Here is a 19,669-nt window from a genome sequence, read left to right as displayed (position 1 = left end):
CAGAACCAAGAACTTCAGAAAACAAGTTTACAAGATTGAAGGGAATGTCTCCGACAACATGATGACAGGGTTGTCCAGGAGAATCGTATGTTTATCGATAATGAATTACACAGGCTATCACTGTCTACATCCCCTCCTTTCCCTGCACCTACCATCCACACCACTACATACCAACTGCTCTCGTCCCAATCTTCAACTCCCCCAGCCCCCACCTTCCAACAATTCCCCAGGCATCATGGACTCACCTTCATTACTGAGAAGGTGAGAAGGGCTCTCCGGGGAAACTTACTCACGGGTCCAAATGGTGTGAAACAAAAGATCCTGAAAAACTGTGCTGAGCAGTTGTGTGGAATTTTCTAGCGCATTTTCAATCTGAGTCCCAGTCTGGAAAGGGCCCCAACTGTGTGGAAAACATCATGTGTGGTCCCAGTACCCAAGAAGGGCCAACTGCAAGTCTTGAATGACTATCGTCCAGTGGCCCTGACCTCACACAAAATTAAGGCCCTAGAAATGCTGGTCTTGGATCACCTCTGACCCTTGTTCAGTTCAGCCCTAGTTTGCCTACTAGGAGTACCCTGGGGCTGATGATGCTGTCAGCTACCTGCTGAACAGAGTCTACTCCCATATGGATAAGCAGGGCAGCACTGTGGGGATGAGGGTCATGTTTTTTGATTTCTCAAGTGCCTTTAGCACCATACAGCCCTCGTTGCTCTATTCAATGCAGATCGGCACTTCCACTGTATCCTGGACAATGGACTACTTGACTGGCAGACCACAGTATGTGCAGCTTCAGAGCTGTGTGTCAGACATGGCCATAAGTAGCACTGAGGCCCCACGGACTACTGTATTGTCTCGCTTCCTGTTTACCCTGTATACCTTGGATTTCAGATACAACACTGAATCTGCAGAAATTCTCTGATGACTCAGCAACAGTTGGGTGTATAAAGGGAGGACGGGAGGATTAATACAGGGCCCTGGTGGAGGACTTTGTCAAATGGTGCAAATTGAATCACCTGCAGCTCAACATCAGTAAGACAATTCACTTTCTGTCCCTGTATACCTCAGACATTAGATACAACACTTAGTCATATCATCTGCTGAAATTCTCTGAAGACTCAGCAATAGTTGGGTGTATGAAGCGAGGACAGGAGGATGAATACAGGGCCCTGATGGAGGACTTTGTCAAACGGTGCAAACTGAATCATCTGCAATTCACAACCAGACTATGTAACAGTTTCTTCCCCAAGCCATCAGACTCCTCAATACTCAGTCTGGACTGACACCAACTTACTGCCCTCTACCCTCTACTGTGCCTATTGTCTTGCTTATTACTTATTGTAATGCCTGCACTTTATGCAGTCCTGGGTAGGTCGGCAGTCTAGTGTAGTTTTTTTCTGTGTTCTTTTTACATAGTTCAGTGTAGTTTTTGTCCTGTTTCATGTAGCACCATGGTCCTGAAAAACGTTGTCTCATTTTTACTGTGTACTGTACCAGCAGATATAGTCAAAATGACAATAAAAAGTCACTTGACTTGACTTGAATAAGACAAAGGAGATGGTGATGAATTTTCGGAAGACTAAGCCTGCACTGCTCTCTGTTACTATTGATGGGGAGGCCCTACAGGTACCTGGGGGTGCACCTGGATGACAGACTTGAGTGGAGCACCAATACAGAGACTGGGTACAAGAAGGGCCACAGTCACCTCTACTTCCTAAGGTCCTTTGAAGTATACAAGCTCCTCTTTCACATGTTCTACCAGCCTGTTGTTGCCAGTACAATCTTCTATGCAGTCATATGCTCAGGCAATGGTATCAATACCGGTGATGCCTATGAGCTCAATAAACTGATAGGAAGGCTGGCTCTGTGATAGGAGTCAAACTGGACTCACTGCAGGCTATGTTAGAATAATGGACCCTATGGAAAATCCTGGCAATTCTGGACGATGTTTCTCACCCTCTGCATGCCACCTTAGCTGAACAGAGAAGTACTTTTAGTAACAGACTAAGACAACTGTGCTACTCCAAAGAGCGTTATATGAGGTCATTCTTACCCTCAACCATTAGGCTCTATAATGAGTCAACCTATAGCCGGGAAAGTGATGACACCCATCCTGTTAGACTGTTTGTGGTAACTTAATTTTCATTCCTTTTACTTCTCCTATAATATGCATATCTGTGCACTTGTAATGCTACTGAGACACTGTAATTTCCTTAGGGATCAATAAAGTATCTAACTATTTATCTCTATCTTACCTGTCTAATAAATCAATGAGCAGTTGGAAAGAAGAAAAACAAATAAATGAAACAAATAAAGCTGAAATAATGTCAGAGCTAATGCTGAAACCTAAAATTGAGGGGAGAATGTTGGAACTACCCAGCAGATCAAGTAGTGCCTATGGAGAGATGAAAACTAAACTGATGTTTACATGGCAGAACTTGCCAGTTCCAAAACCAATAGAAAAAGCAAGTTATCTTAACTTGCTCCATTCTGCATTGGGGTTTTGAACAGAATTTTCACAATCCAAATAGATTTAGTGAAATATTGTTATGTTAGTAGCAAGAGGAAGTTTCTTTCACAGTATAGGTTCCGACCCATAAAAGACCAGAATATTGTCCTAATCATGAGGAATAAGTTGGAACTTCATTGCAACTTTAATTATAACATATCACTGGAAATTAATTTGCCTGTAGCACATGCCATGTAGCACTGAGAGTGAAAATACGTTACGTAGCAAAAGGTTGCAACTTAGAGTCATTGCCCTGCTCTTCCACATGAATCCGGCTATGGCACTGCTGTTATGAGGATCATTATATTAGAAAATGAAGAAAACGAATGACAGTGAATAGCACTTAAGTCATATACTATCTTTCTAATCCATACCCAGAAATTAGTTGGAACGACAGCACTTAGCTAACTTCATCTAGTGATGAAGTGGCAGAGTATCCTGATAGGAAAATTTAGGAATTGGCACAGTGCTCATTCCTGGATATTCAAAGCTGTCATTACCAAATGAACTACAGTCTGTTGACAACGTGGAGCTGGAGAATATTGGCAGGATATGGGTTAATTTTATACTAACATTTGTGTCAACAACACTGACTCATGTGAATACATATGGTAGACATATATTGCATGTGTGAGAAGTAACACCTCTTCAGAATGAATCTTTCAAAACTCCCAAACAGCCCATCCTTCCACTATTTAATACCCTTGTGAGTATCTTTGATAAATGCATCCAGATTTTTTAACTATTGAAACTACCCCAAGAATACCACAAGAAAACAAATTTAGATTGGTATACAATACCCTGGGAAAATATAACAGGCAAATTAATTCTCAAACTCGGTCATCAGCTTTTTGACCTCTTTGAAAAAATTGAATTCTCTTTTTTTTGATAAAAGCTACCAAGTGTAAGTTATTAAGTATAAATTAACAGCAGAGTAAACACTTAAAGGTAATACAATTCAAAAATGGGGAACATTTATTTCTGAAGTTCCTGTGTCTGCCATTTCCAAATCACTCTTTTTACTCTTCGTAGTTTGTCAAAGTTTCACGTCTGGAGATGAAGTTTTACACTAGAAGTTCAACCAATTAGTGCAACATTTTAAGTGCCAAGCTGATGGAACTTTATTAAAAGCTGCTTTGTGTGCTGGTAAACCAATTCCAGATTTTTGAACCACTTGCAAGATGTTTGAATGGCTTGTTTGACATCACCTGTATTGAATTCTACTCTGCATATAACACAGGCCTAAAGCACTAGACCAGTTAACTGAAGGCTTGTTATCTGCCTAAGATTGTTTAAAGTGCCTGTCTTTATCTGGAACATAAGGGGATTTGGACATCAGTCTTCCTCTAACCAGGTAAACATTCATTGTTACCAGCTGCTCCCACTCCTCTAGTCATTGTTTCAATCAACCCATTGCTGCTCCCTATGCCATCCCAAGGCAATAATGTTTATCTCCTCAGCTCCCTCCTCCCATCTTGAAACAGAGACCAGTACAACATAAAAAATAAATAAATTAGTAACTAAATGCCTAAATAAAACTTGTAGCCTCAGTAGCGCTGTTGCATGTGCAACATTTCCCCCTCCTGAAGCCAGTGACCAGATCCTTTGTCTTGCTCACCTTGAGGGAAAGGTTGCTTCATCACTTCATGTCACTTGGCTCTCTATTTCCCTCCTGTACTCCGACTCATCGTTATTTCAGATACTGCACACCTTGGTGGCATCATCTGTAAACTTGTAGATGGAGTTAAGGCAGAACGTGGCCACGCACAGTCAGGAGTGTACAGGGAGCAGAGAAAGAGGCTGAGGATATTGCCTTGTGGAACACCAGTGTTGAGAATAATTGTTGTGGATGTATTGCTTCCTATCCTTACGACTAAATAGATAGATGGAACATTAAAGCACAGTACAGGCCCTTTAACCAACAATACATAGCCAAACTTTTAATCCACTCTAAGACCAATCTAACCCTTCTCTTTCCTGTTCACCTCCATTTTCCCATCATCCATGTGCCTATCTAGAGTTTCTTAAATGCCCCAAATGCATCTACCTCTACCCACCGCCCTTTGACAGGGCATTCCACGCACCCACCATTCTCCGTGTAAAAAACTGACCTCTGACATACTTTCTAATCACCTTAAAGTTATGTCTAACCAAAGCTTTATAGAGCTTCAACATTACCTTGCCGCTCTTGAACTTAATCCCCCAACTAATGAAGGCCCACTCACCATAATGGCTTCCTATCTACCCTATCTACTTGCACAGCATTTTGGAGGGATCTATGGACGTGAACATGCAGAAGGAAGTGACTCTCAGTCTTGGAGTTTGGTGATGAGCTTGCTGGGAATTATAGTATGGAAGGTGGAGCCATAGTCAATAAACAGGAGTCTAACATAGGTGCCTTTACTGCTCAGATACCCCAGAGATGAGCGTAGGACCAGGGAGATGGCATCACCACGGACCTGTTTTGGTATTAGGTGAAGGTTCTGGCGGGAGGCTGAAGTTATTGTTTCCTCTTGAGTGGCCCTTCCACTCGCACTGCCCAGCAACCCCAATTTAACCCTAGTGTAATCACAGGACAATTTACATTGACCAATTAAGCTACCAACTGCTACATCTTTGGAATGTGGTAGGTAACCGGCGTACCCTAAGAAACCCACGTGGTCATGAGGAGAATGTACAAAACTACAGACAGTGGAGGGAAATGAACCCTGGTGGCTGAACTGTAAAGCATTGTGCTAACCATTATGCTACCGTGTTGCTAAAATGTACTGTTCTTCAAAACTATGCCACTCATGACAGAAAGTCAGTCTGAGTTTAACAAGATCACAAGATCTAGGAGCAGAATTAGGCTATTTGTCCTATCAAGCTCGGTCTGTGTCACACCTCTGACAATAAAGCACCACCTCCAATTCAAGGGCAAAAATGCCAGCACCAAATCACAGTTGACAACTCAGGGAATAATTATCCTCATTGGATGCTACTTATGCTGTCTGGAGATAGCTTTACACTGCAGTCAATTCAATTCTAAAAGATCTTTGTTCCTCTTTAAATAAAAAAAAGGTTTAGTTAATAATTAAGATAAAACCCATTTTCACACAGTTTTTATGAATATATCAAGCATAATGAAGCCCATGTGCTTATTTCTAACAAAATTCTGAGCCGTCCCTCTAATGTACTGGACACTTCCTGTAGTGATACACTGTCACGTGGATATCATTTCCCCGTCTTATGGTGCACACACACATGATACTGCCATCGACCTTATTACTCATTGGCCATAATGGATCAACTGATCTTGGTCTTCTACACTTTTCATTTTCACTCATAGGAGTCCAAATACTTAAACCACGCTGCAAGGCTAAAACCATATGCAATTGGTTTCAGGAAGCACCTTTTATCATACTACCTCACTGACTTTCATGTGCTATTCTTTTGCAAATAATACTCACTGTGTCCTTTAATGCAAAGGAGGAGCAATTTTTCCTCTTCTCTCTCTTCATCTCCCCTGTTTTTCCTCATCTCCATTCCATAGGTGTAAACTATAACTCTGTATATTTTAGTGGTTATGGAAGGACGCAGGGCTGGACCAGTAATTAAAGTCTTAAATCAGTCCAAGGCCAATTTCATCAACATAAGGGAGGACGCTGAATGATAGCACATCCATGGTGTAACATTTTATCTCAACAGTATAGAGTCACAGAGTCTTATAGTGTGGCTGGCAAGGGAAGTCCAAGACAGCATAAAAACAAACATATAGCAAACATTACGGAGGAATTTAGAGGATTTGGAATCTTTTAAAAATGAACAGAAGGCAACTAAAAAAAAACTTAAGGAGAGAAAAGATGAAATAGGAAGGTAAGCAAGCCAATAATATAAAAGAAGATTCCAAAACTTTTTTTTCAGATAAATAAAGAGAAAAAGAGAGGTGAGGGTGGATATCGGACAGCTGGAAAATGACGCTGGAGAGATAGTGGGGGACAAAGAAATGACGGATGAATTTCAGTATCATGCATCTACTTTACTGTGAAAGACACTAGCACTACGCCAGAAATTCAAGAGTGTGAGGGGGTACAACTGAGTGTAGCTCCATTATTAAGGAGAAAGTGCTTGGAAAACTGAAAGGTCTGAAGGTAGATAAATCACCTGGAGCAGATAAGACTATACCCTAAAGTTCTTAAAGAGGTAGCTGAAAAAATTGTGGCTTGGTAATAATCTTTCAAGAGTCACTAGATTCTGAAATGATTCTGAAAGACTGGAAAATTGTAAATGTTAAAAAAGGACGGATGCAGAAGAAAGTAAATTACAGGCCAGTTAGCCTGACCTCATTAGTTGGGAAGATGTTGCTGTCCATTATTAAGGATGAGGTTTCAGGGTACTTGGAGGCACCTGATAAAAAAGGCCAATGGTTCCTTAACAGGAATTCTTGCCTGACAAACTGTTAGAATTCCTTGAGGAAATAACAAGCAGAGTAGACAAGGGACAGTCAGTCAGTGGACATTTTTTCCTTGGATTTTCAGAAGGCCTTTGACAAGGTGCCACACATGAAGCTGCTTAACATGAGCCCATTGTATTATAGGAAAGATATGCGCTTATAGAGAATATTGGCTGACTGGCAGGAGGCAAACAGTGGGAATAAATGGAGCCATTTCTGGTTGTCTGCGGGTGACTAGTGGTGTTATAATCGCAAGGATGTAATGCTGAGGATTTATAAAGCATCGGTCAGACCACATTTGGAGAAATGTGAGCAGTTTTGGACCCCACATCTAAGAAAAACATAGACACATAGAAAACCTTCAGCGCAACACAGGCACTTCGGCCCAGAAAGTTGTGCCAAATATATCCCTACCTTAGACTTCCCCATTGCCCTCTGTTTTTCTAAGCTCCATGTACCTATCTGATGTGGTGTTTGAGAGGATCTAAAGGAGGTTCACAAGAATGATCCTGAGAATGAAAGGGTTATCAGACTGTAAGAGGAACATTTGATGGCTCTGGGATAGCCCTGTACTTACTAGAGTTTGGAAGAATGAAGGGGGATCTCATTGAATCACCTCATCTTAAATATTGAAAGGCTTAGCTAGAGTGGATGTGGAGAGGATGTTTCCTATAGTGATGAGTCTCGGTCCAGGGGGCACAGTTTCAGACTACAAGGAAGTCCATTTAGAACAGAGATAAGGAGGAATGTATTTAGCCAGAGGGTGGTGAATCTGTGGAATTTATTGCCCCAAATAGTTGTGAAGGTCAAGTTATTGAGTATGCTTAGTGGTTGATAGTATCTTGATTAGTCAGGACTTCAAAGGTTATGGAGAGAAGACAGGGGGATATGGTTGAGAGGGATAGTAATTCAGCCATGAAAAAATGGCGGAGAAGAGTTGATGAGATGAATGGCCTATTTCTGCTCCATTGTCTTATGGCCTTTTAGAATTGGCAGACAGACTCATGAATGTCCTTAAACATTTTCTGGTACAAAAGTTTATCTGTGATAAACTCAACCTCAGAAATTTACTATGCCATTTGGTGTGGCAAAGAGAAAATGAGACTGCTAAGAACAACCTCTTATTCAGGCTTCAAGCCACACCTACTTTCCAAAATCACTCCACGTTTCTGAACAAAACGTTGAGCACACAACAAATACAACAATATGCTGCTCCAATGATAGGGTCATGGTAAACAAATTCATTAAATTGCAATTCCTGATTCTAGGCGGACTATTCAGGTTTCAAAACTAAGTAACTAAAATTTCAGCAACTATGCAGTATATTAAACATCTGAGGACATGTACCTGTTTGCTCAAGTTAAATCTCTACAAAGTCTTGGAGACGTACCTGCTTCTTGTGGTTTCTGCTACTGATAAGATCCACCTGAGAAATATGGCTTCACTCATCACTGAAGTATTCACCATCCAAGGAAACAGTCCCTCTATATCCAAATGGCACAAGATTTTCAGCACCTAGAATATTTGACAGAGCAATTAGTTATAAAACTATACACATAGGCTGTGTTAGGTTCAAGTAGATGCCAAAGTCAGTCGTTTGAACACTTTTAGATTGTGCTCTTAGCTCTATTGGTTTAGTAAAGTGATCCATTTGAATAGTCAATGAGAGTGCTTTCACTTAGACTGGTTCTTTCACAACTTGTTTTATTATATAAAACTAATACGGTGGCTACTGTCTCATTTTATTTGCAAGGCTTCAAAATAAGCAAGCATTAGTTTTAAGAAAGCCACATTTGAGGTAATTCTTCATTCTCCGTGATAATACATGTTACTATAATTAGATAATCCCTCACCTTGGCAAGGCATTCTGGGTGTTTATCTTGCACTGCTAGCTTTTTCAGAGTGTCCTTAATTCCCGATAACAGGAACAGTACATTCCCATTTGTCTGTCTATGCTGGAGGAAATCTGTGTCTTCCAGCCATAACAACAGTGTCTCCAGGGTCAGCAAACGTACTTCAGTAAGTTCTGAGTGTAGAAGATGAGGAAGGAGAAGGCTGGGCTGAAAGTCAGAAGTTTCAGAAGCCAATTTGAAGGTGGCATCTCCTGACTGTGACACTGGTCGTGCAGAAACCGATCTTGCTACTACAGACAACGTTAGCCTTGTGATGCTTTTTTGCCACTGAATTAGTCCAGGTGCTGGTGAAATCTTCTGGCTCTCTGCAAACAGTTCTGACTCCAGTATAATGTGCTGGGCAGCCTGCCAGAAATTTAGAACCTCCAATTCTGAAAGAAAGCATTTATTAGTTAGGTCTGCAATTTACAGTGCATTATAAACTTAATGCATTTCATGATATTTCTAAAGGTAAAGTTAAAGTAACATTCAAAGATACTATATTTGTGACAAACTTCTTGGGAAAAGATTTCACCTCCAAGTCACTTCCCATAAGTAGTGACACTATGTAGAGGACCTTATCCAATGCATTTTGCAATGAAGATTGAAATAAGAGTGATTTTAATTTTGCCTCTTCAGTGAGCACCTGTGTCTACAATTTCATCCTGCTCTTGATTAGGCTTATATGTTTAAAAACAAAAGGGTCTTTATTTTATCACTCTGAAGATATCATCAAAAGCTGAGTGTTATTATTGTTTGGTGCACCAATGGGAATCAGTGTGGCTTTTCTACCAGCGTGTTGTGAAGCTCAAAGGCTAATCTAAACATCAAAAAAATATTTATGGGAAGGGCACATCCAATAAACGCAACATTGTTACCCATCATTAGTTTCCCCAGAAACGTCGCAGTCACCCCCCTCCTTGAATTTTACTCCTTTGTTATCCTTTGTAGTGGTTTGACAGGACTGCTTTAGAAAGCTGCTTAGTTACATTAATTATGTTTGTGTGGGATCATAAGAAATTCCACTAAATGACAAGAGATCCCAGGAGCAGCAGAGTCAATGGACCAAACCATTTCCTGTAATTGTGGACATGGTATGAAATTATATTAAGTGAAGGAGGAAAAGAAAATATAATACAGGATTCTGCCAGTTACCCATGCTTCACACTTGACCATTAAACTTCAAAGGTGAAATTCCACACTATTCAGAGAAAGAGAAAAAAACAATAAAAGCTAAGAGCTTTTTTTTCTAGTTTGCATGGAAAGCTCAGAGGCGCATTCTTCTCACTACTCTAAGTCAGGAGAGTGGACACAACTCCTCTCTGTCCACTGTCAAATGCATATCTTCACATCAACAGACTTAACTGTTCACGAGAGTCTTTTTCTTGAATTGGGCCACGCAGCTCAGGAATTTTCCATCCTGGAGGTATTATGGAAACCGGAGGTACTTTAAAAATTAGATAAATGTGTGAAAGGTCAGGGAAATGAGAGCCTAGAGGAGCTGGCACAGAAAAGAGGTTGAGGCCTGGGATAGATTCGCCATGGTCATATTGAATGACAGGGCAGGCTAGAGAGGCCTAGTGGCCTGGTCCTTTTCCCATGTTTTTGTGTTCTTCTAAGTAATTAAGTTATTCTAAAAGCTGCTAATAACCACAGTAACACGCATGTCTCCTTTCCAATGCAACATGACTTTTCAGGCTGCCTGAGATGAGTTTTTAGTCAGACAGTTGATGAACCATGCTTCCTTTAATTAGCAACACAAATTCTTCCTTCTTTGTAAAAATTTTGGTAATCAAAGTTTAAGATAATGCAAAACCACTGCACAGTTGTTACTTTTCTCTATGTAGGAATGTCAAGAATAGAAAACTTGTTCATTTATGAAGAGGGCACGGTGTATTTCTGAGAATGAAGTTTTATAGAGCTTTATATTTACCTGTGCATTTAACTTTGTGTGGGATTTTGGGTCAGAATAATGATGAATGCTGGTACTGTAAAGCGTTGTGCTAACAACTAAGCTTGGGGAGGCATAGTAGTGTAGTGGTTAGCACAATGCTTCACAGTACCAATGACCCGAGTTCAATTCCTGCCTGTTGCCTTTGAGGCATTCATACGTTCTCCCTATGATTGCATGGGTTTCCTCCCACAGTCGAAGACATACAGTTGGTAGCTTAATTGGTCTTTGTAAACTGTCCCGAGATTGGGCTAAGATTAAATCGGGGGTTGCTGGGTAGCACAGTTTGGAGGGCAGGAAGGGCCTGTTCCATGCTGCATCTCATTAAATTAAAAAAAAAACAAATAGTAATCATCATCTATCCACATGCTTTCTGTGGAGCTCTGGAGTTAAAATTGCTCCACATTCTCTCAATGGTATGGGGGAAACTGAGGGTAGTAATGTATGAACTGAGTAAACAAGAGTTACTTATCAAAACAAAGATTCTGACTGAGACTGAAAGTGAAAGTTTAAATGGTTAAATCTTTACCGGAATATGTGCAGAATTAAAATAAAGAGAAATAGTGAGCTGTTTTCTGTTATAAGATCCTGGATGGGCCTGCACTTAGTCTGTGTCTCTCTCAGTCCACAAATCCTCACAGTCTGCTAATCACAACCTTGAATGACCCTGACAATTGAGCATCTATAATCTTTGAAGGTAGAGAATTTACAGCACTGAGGTGTTCACTCACTTTCCAGAGAAATATTCCAATATTGCCATGAGAATGAGCTTTCAGAAGCCAATTTAATGAATGGAGATTTGAAACATTTGACATTAAATATATTGTGGAATTTGGCAGAGAGAAATAAACAAACTTGAAATTATATGATGTTGTTTATGACCTCTGGATGCCCAAAAGCTCATCAGAGGGAGAAAGCAAATTATCTAGGATTAATCTACAGTATACCTTGTGTCAAGCTTGTTTGGAAAGTATTTTGGCTTTTCTTTGATTGTGAGACATACTTCATCTGAACAGCAGGAGTACAATCATTCTCCAGATTTAAAAGAGCATAGAGGCAAAACCTAGTGAACTGACATGGTTTATTTACCATTAAGGATGCCCAGGGAAATTCACATTTTGTCTCTACCCATTTGAACACTCCATCTGCATTATGTGACGAAACATGGTAGGTAAAATTTTCAGGCGGTTTATTGAGATCCCAGTTATTCCTTTTCCTTGCATCATTTATGAACGGCATATGAATCAGTCTCAACAAGCTCCTCAGAAACACTCACTAACCATGACATCCCTGACGCTTTTATAGGGGCCGCACAGTAGTGCAGCAGTTTGCATAACACTATTACAGCACCAGCAAGCCCAGGTTCCGTTCCTGCTGCTGCTGTCTGTAAGGGGTTTGCATGTTCTTCCTGTGACCGCATGGCTTTCCTCTCATTTTCCAAAGACCTACAGTTAGGGTTAGTATGCTGTGGGTTTTCTCTTTTGAAACTCGAAGCACGACAATATTTGTGGGCTGCCCCCAGCACATCTGAATGTGTTGGTAGTTAGCACGAATGACGCATTTCACTGACGTTTTGAGGTACATGTGACAAATAAAGCTAATTTTTAAACACCCTAGATACTGGCTGAGGAATTAATTTATTTTCATGGCGAGACTTCTCCAAATTTGATTGCGATTCATATTACAAAGATATTTGTAATCCACATTCTCAGTCTGCAGATTTCCATGTTAAAGCAATGATAGACACAGGCTAATCCGTGGAACAATGCTTTCAATTCTGCTCAAGTAACATGAGTTTGAAATTGGGAATCCTTACGTAAACACCCACTAAATCACCTAGCAACACACAGGTGCAGCAAACAAGAGTCTTTCAAAAAGCACTATATAACTTAAAGTCTGTTATGGTGGCTTGCAGTCCTCGTTTATTCTTAAGGTCAACAATGAGCTGTTCAACTGTTGATTCAAGCACTGTAGGCATGACTGCTGAAGTGGAAAAGGAGGTGAACAAGAAAGATAAGGTCACAGAATAAACACTGATATACAGAAAAATACAGCAGATGCAAATTGAGGTGAGATTTGATAACGACAGAAACAGCAAAGCCAAGTGGAACAAAGTCCTTGAAAGGCAGACAGTGAGAAAGCAGACGAAGACAAAATGAAAGGAAACTGTAAAACGGTCACATTTAAAAGGCTGGCAAACAGCAGGTGGTTGAGAACTGAAAGTAAGATCTAAAGCCGGAATATATACCACAAAGGAATTTCTTTTTCACTTATTTTCAGGGTGTAGGTGCTGCTTGCCAGGACAGCATTTTTTTTGGCCATCCCACAACTGTCCTTGAGCAAGTGATAGTGCACAGCCTTGTCCAACTGTTACAGCCTTTCTGCTGAAGGCAACTCCCCTCGAGGCAGCTGGGGAGGAAGTTCCATAATTAAGACACAGTGATCACGAAGGGTCAATAGGACTTTGCCAAGTCTGGATAGCGCATGACTCAGGGGGGAACCTGTAATTTGTGGTGTTCACATATGTTTGTTGCTCTCGCCGTTGGTGACAAAAATTACAGATTTCACAAGTGACTTCATATAAGCCAGATGAGTAATTACAGAGCATTTCATAGATGATACACACTGCAGTCATTGTAGTGAAGCAGAAATAACCAGGTCAGGGGTCCCCAACCTTTTTTATGCCATGAACCAGTACCATTAAGCAAGGGGTCAGCGGACTCCCAGGTTGGGAACCTCTGGTTTAGGTTATCAGATGAGGCCCCCGTAAGTGGGCTGCTTTGTCTTCGATGCTCTCGGGTTTCATCAGCGTTGGAGCTACACACATCCAAACAAGTGCAGAGCGTTCCATTATGCACCCATCCTATGGTTTGTAGATGGTATAAAGGTTTTGTGGTGTCACACCACAGAATAACCAGCTCTTATAGCAACATTATTTACCTGTGACTCAAAATTGACAAATGGTACACGAGCATGTAGTGTTGAAGGTTGATGGTGCTTCCTAATATCATGTAGCGTAAATCCCAAACTCAACATTGCGCTAATTTCCTTGTCAGGGAACTGTCTGAAACGAGTCCATACCTTCTCACTGCACCACAGTTTCTCTCCAAGTTGCACAGCTGCTCAATGACATGCATTTGTGCCTGTTCACTCAATTTTACTGTGTTTTCAGAAATCTCTCACATGACTGCAGAACTATCACCAACATTAGAGGTGTGATGTTGTGGAGTGCTGAAAAGTCCCAACTTTTCAGGTCACAAGTGGTGGCAATGGGCACTGGGTGGCCAATATCATCTAGCACCCAGGAACAATCAACAGAAAGATGATAAACTTGCTCCTGGATATTTTGGTGTAAGTTTTTTTGTTTTTATTCAGGTGTAATGCTCTTAAATGAAATTTAAACCAATATAGCTATTACAAACAAGGAGACACAAGACATTGCAGATGCCAGAAAAGGGAGCAGTAATCTGTTGAAGGAACTCCATGGCTTGGACAGCATCTGTGGAGGTAAGTAATTGTGGTTCAGGGTTCGGATGCAGGGCTTTGACCTGAAATGTCGACAAGTTCCTGTCTCCTACAGATGCTGCTTGCCAAGCTTAGTTTCTCCAAGACTGTTGTGCCAGACAACGTGATTAGCTGAGACCAGTTAAATGAGTTTAACTTTGTTGAGTTTCCTTCCTTTATAACATGCCAGAAATTTTATTTCCTTTTTTCAGGATATGGTAATCCAAGGCCTGCATTTAGAGCCTGTTTCCAAAATGTCCTTGAGAATGAGGTGGTGACTCATTTTCCTGCAATATTATCACATACGGAATTCCAGGATTCAGATCAGGGATGGAACAGCAAAATACTTATAATCTGTTGCTTCATGTGGCCCAATGTTTCAGATGGGATAAGTTAAGTTCCTATGAATAGATGCATGGTCTAATCAAGTTAAGTAATAAGCTAATTTAAAGTTAGTAACATTTCAAAAGAATGAATGAATGAATGAATAAAGGCAATGCTGCAGACCTACAAGACATGGACTTTCAGAAATCATTTAATAAGCAGCTTATATGAAAAATGCAGCCAGAAAAATCAAACAGCATGTATATAACATGTAATAACAGACAAGGTGAGGGTAAGTGGGTACCACTGAGACTGAAGAAATAGTTCTAGATACACTCCTGTTCACATTTGATGTGGACAATACAAAATTGTGTTAAGTGTACAATTTCATATCTTGTTGATGACTCAAAGGAAGTTGTTCAGCCAACAGTGAGAAGGAATACACAAAGATTCCAGAAGATAGAGGATTGGTAAGACCAGCAGAGGTAGGAAATGCAATTTACTGTGAGTAATGGTGAGATGTTACAAATATGTGGAAAGCACTGGGGCATTTATTTATTATTTATTTTTTTCTGAAGACGGTTAGCCTCCATGAAATGTATATTCCTTGTGGTGAAGGTACCCCACACAATGCTTTTACTGAGGAAGCTTCAGGATACAGACAGTAGCAGTGAAGGAATGAATAAGTTTCCAAGGCTGGATGATGTGCAACTTGAAAGAGATCCTGTAGGTGCCAGTCTTCCAATGCTCCCAAACCGACTGACCTTCTCGGTGGTAGAAATTATAGAGTTGAGTTTTAGAGTTGCCTAGGTGAATAATAATAGTGCAGTTCCATTGACTGTATTTGGCCCATATGCCTCTAAACCATTCCTATCCAACGTAACTATCCAAATGCCTTTTAAATATCACAATCGTGTATGTCTCTACCACTTCCTTGTTTCACCCTTTGGTGAAAAAGTTGTCTCTCGGATATCTTTTAAGGAGAGTGTTATATAAATAGTGGAAACTTATTGAGCATGTCAGGATTGAGTCATTTCTCACAGAGTACCTGGGCTCTGGGATGTTCCTGTAATCTGAGTAGTCCAGTAGCTACTTCAATTCAATTTCAGGTCAAAGGAGTGGGAGGAGCTAAAGATGGCGCCAGGGGTTTTTGTAGACCCAGGCGACTTCTTCCAGCATGTCCTTGAAACATTTTCTTCTTTTTTTCCTGTGTTTCTTTTCTTCTCAAGGTGGCCTAGGTCCTGCTAGAGACCATGACCTGCAGCTGCAGTTGAAACAACGGTTTTCCACTGCAGTGGGTTCTCATTCTCGGACTTGTCACGCAACCTGGTGCTCCGATATCTCCAGGTGCGGCCCGGGAGGTATGTGCCTTAGGGATGACACCCTGTGAACAAGCTGGTTCCTCGACGATGTCTGAAGCGTTGCACGAGATTGAAACATTGAGACAGCAGGCTGTACGTGCTGCAGCTGGAAGGGATCTGCACTTGAGTAATCTCTCTCTCTCTTTCTCTCTCTCGATAGCTGAACCATTTGAATGTTGCCCTCTTCACACTGACCACTTAAGGATGCTGATGATGAACAACTTAGTTTTGGGAATATCAGTAAATGCCAGAGATTACTGGTTAGCAATGCATGAAATGGTAGAGGAACTCAGCAGGCCAGACAGCGTCTATGGAAAAGAGTATAATTGATGTTTCAGGTTGAGACCCTTCAGCAGGACTGGAGAAAAATAAGATGGGGAGTAGATTTAAAAGGTGAGGAGAGGGGAGGGAGAAACACAGGGTGATAGGTGAAATCTGGAGGAGTGGCGGGGAGGGGAGGGTAGTAAAGAGTTAGGAAGTTGATTGGTGAAAGCGATACAGGGCTGGAGAAGGGGCAATCTACTAGGAGAGGACAGAAGGCCATGGAAGAAAGGAAAGGGGACAGGATTTCCAGCATCTGCAGATTTTCTCTTGTTTGTGATTGCTAGTTAGACTCATTCTTGTTGGAGCTGCACTCATACAAGCAATACGAGAGTATTCATCAGGCAAAGTACAGCGCAGTCGTCTCACTGCATCAGAGACCCAGATATCCTGACTTCAGGTGAGGTGTCAAATTGGCACATTCTTCCTGTGACTGTCTACATTTCCTCATCACACCTTCCAAACTTGCTTAGGCTGGCAGGTTAATTGCCCCCAGTGATAGAATCTGGGGGAAAACAAAAATGAGATTAATCCCGGTTAGCATAGGCGGGTGATTGACGGTTGGTGTAGACTAGATAGGCCAAAGAACCTATTCCCTGCCATATCTCTCCATAACTCCGCAATTCCCGACTTCTACCTTCTTGGGTATCAAAAAGTGATTCGACTGGCCAACTTTAGACCAGCTCTTTAGCCACAGTATTTGTGTAGCTGTTCCAGTAGGATTTTTAGTCAGTAGTGACTCCTGGATATGATGGTAGATTAGACTGGTGTTCATTGGCTGGCACCTTTGTGACACAAATATTGGTTGTCGCTCACCAGGTCCTGCTGCATTAAGGCACGAGCATTTTGCTGTAGATTCACAAATAGAAATGAATAAATGTGAAATCTAAAGCAACCATCCCCACTTCTGATTACATCCTAAAAGGAAAGTCACTGAAGATGGTTGGTGTAGTCACTATTTTGTACCATTTACATAAACCAAGACCAGGGGTGTATGAAGAACTAATCTTAGTGTGCACTCCTCCTTCAGTCTCAACAATATCTATTTACCCTAACTCTTGGATCGCAAGACCCTGCAGCGGATAGTGAGGTCAGTTGAGATCATCAGGGTCCCTCTTCCCACCATTACAGACATTTAAACCACACGCTGCATCCGCAAAGCAAACAGTATTATGAAGGACCCCATGCACCCCTCATACAAACTCTTCTCCCTCCTGCTGTCTGGGAAAAGGCACCGAAGCATTCGGGCTCTCACGACCAGACTATGTAACAATTTCTTCCCCCAAGCCATCAGACTCCTTAATACCCAGAGTCTGGACTGACACAAACTTACTGCCCTCTACTTTGCCTATTGTCTTGTTTATTATTTATTGTAATGCCTGCACTGTTTTGTGCACTTTATGCAGTCCTGGGTAGGTCTGCAGTCTAGTGTAGTTTTTGTGTTGCTTTATGTAGTTCAGTCTAGTTTTTGTACTGCTTCATGCAGCACCATGGTCCTGAAAAACACTGTCTCGTTTTTACTGTGTACTGTACCAGCAGTTATGGTTGAAATGACCATAAAAAGTGACTTGACTTGACTATCTATCAATCCATTTTATGCATAAGCTGCTAAACTTTCTCACATAATTTGGCTGAAAATTTCTACCAAGCCTCTTTTCAAATGCTTTCTGAAAATCCACATATTGTAAATCTACAGCAATGTCTTTATCCATTCATTCATGGTTTCTACTGCACGAAGGAACTCTTACAGTCATGTCCTGGGTTTGGGATAATTTACCAACAACCACAGTCGTATTCCTTTGAGCAAGGGGTGACTGAAATCATTGTAAATTTTTTTCTGTCAAGTGGTTTCGGTTTGTTGTGAAGGATGGTTATTTACTCCGTCAAAATGGATTTCAGTTCACGTGTCTGTTTGGAACAAGGCTGACAATAACTGCAAACAAGTGGTCCTGTGCAAATCCACAGTGGGCATTAGCGAGTGGGTTCATGGTGAATAATTGCTGCCAACTACACTTTCCATTACTTTGCTGATGAACCAGATTAGCCGGTGAGAAAGTAGTAAACTGGCTCTTTGTAAACTGGGCAACTTTATAGATTGTTGGGCAAATGACAGTATTACAACAGGACTGGCTTCCGGGATGTTGGAGATCTCTGGAGGAACCAAAGATGGATCATTAGTTGCACTTCTCACCAAACACAGCTGTAAGTGCTTTAGCCGTGCCTCTATCACATAGATCACCATCACCCTTGAAAACAAATAGGTCTTGTTATCTAATTAACTATCTATTACGGTGGGAGTGCAGAGATTTGGCGTAGCACACTGAGCTCAGTCACGTGCATTAGCATTTAGCTGTGTAGCCCTGTATTGCAGCTTCACCAAGCTGGCCAGTACTTCTTAGCTATGCATGGTGCTGTTCTCAGGCGCCTTTCCACACTCAGTTAACCTCATTTAATCTCCTGACTTGATTGTAAAGGCAGACCGGCATGTGTAGTGTCATAATTAGACACATCTGTATTGGCAAAAATAAGGCCAGATATGCTCTGTTCTCTATCTGAACATAAAACAGCACAATAAAGGCCCTTTGGCCCGTGATGTTGTACCAACATTTTAACCAACTCCTACACTGCGCTCCATTTTTCTATCTGCCACTTGCCTATCTAAGAGTCTCTTAAATGTCCCCAATGTACTTACCTCTACCACCACCTCTGACAGCACGTTCTAAGCACTTCTCACTCTCCATGTAAAAAAATCCTACATCTGACATCCCCCTATAATTTCCTCCAATAATAACCACGTCTAAAAGCCACTACTGAACTAGGGAAATACCACTGGCTGTCCATTCTATCAATGTCTCTTATTACCTTATACTGTACACCCGTCACCTCTCATCCTTATTTGCTCAAACTATCCTCATACAACATGCTGTCTACTCCAGGCAACATCCTGGAACATCTCCTCTGAACTCTCTCTAAAGCTTCCACATCCTTCCTATAATAAGATGGTCAGAACTCAACACATATGCCAAATGTGGTCTAACCAGAGTTTTATAGAGCTGAAACATTACCTCCCAACTTTTGAACTCAATCCCTTTACTAATAAAGGTCAACACATCACACAGGTTCTTAAAACCCTATCAATGTGTGGCAACATTGAGGGGCCTATGTACATTGTTCCCATATCCTTCTGTACCTCCACACTTCTAAGAATCTTGTCATTAATCCTGTACTCTGCCTTCAAGTTTGATTTCCAAAGTGTATCACACTTCCCCAAATTGAACTCCATCTCAGCTCAGCTCTGCAACCTATTAATGTTCCATTGTAATCTGCAGCAACCTTCTACACTATCCACAATACAATAAGCTTCTTGTCATTCGCAAA

The 19,669-nt window shown here is 41.2% G+C and overlaps 1 protein-coding gene across 3 annotated transcripts in view; it reads right to left on the bottom strand.

The window, feature by feature from the left end:
- LOC132402765 (thyroid adenoma-associated protein homolog) overlaps positions 1-19,669 on the bottom strand; it is a 440,832-nt gene that overhangs the window by 92,499 nt on the left and 328,664 nt on the right. For all 3 annotated transcript variants that reach the window (XM_059985752.1, XM_059985753.1, XM_059985754.1), the window contains 2 exons: positions 8,792-9,222; positions 8,329-8,453 (listed from right to left, as the gene is read on the bottom strand). In XM_059985752.1, the coding sequence (XP_059841735.1) occupies positions 8,329-8,453; positions 8,792-9,222 (556 nt within the window). The remainder of the gene's footprint in view (positions 1-8,328; positions 8,454-8,791; positions 9,223-19,669) is intronic.

Source organism: Hypanus sabinus, chromosome 12, assembly GCF_030144855.1.
Source record: "Hypanus sabinus isolate sHypSab1 chromosome 12, sHypSab1.hap1, whole genome shotgun sequence".
Classification (NCBI taxonomy): Eukaryota; Metazoa; Chordata; class Chondrichthyes; order Myliobatiformes; family Dasyatidae; genus Hypanus; species Hypanus sabinus.
This window is presented reverse-complemented; position numbering and strand designations above follow the sequence as displayed.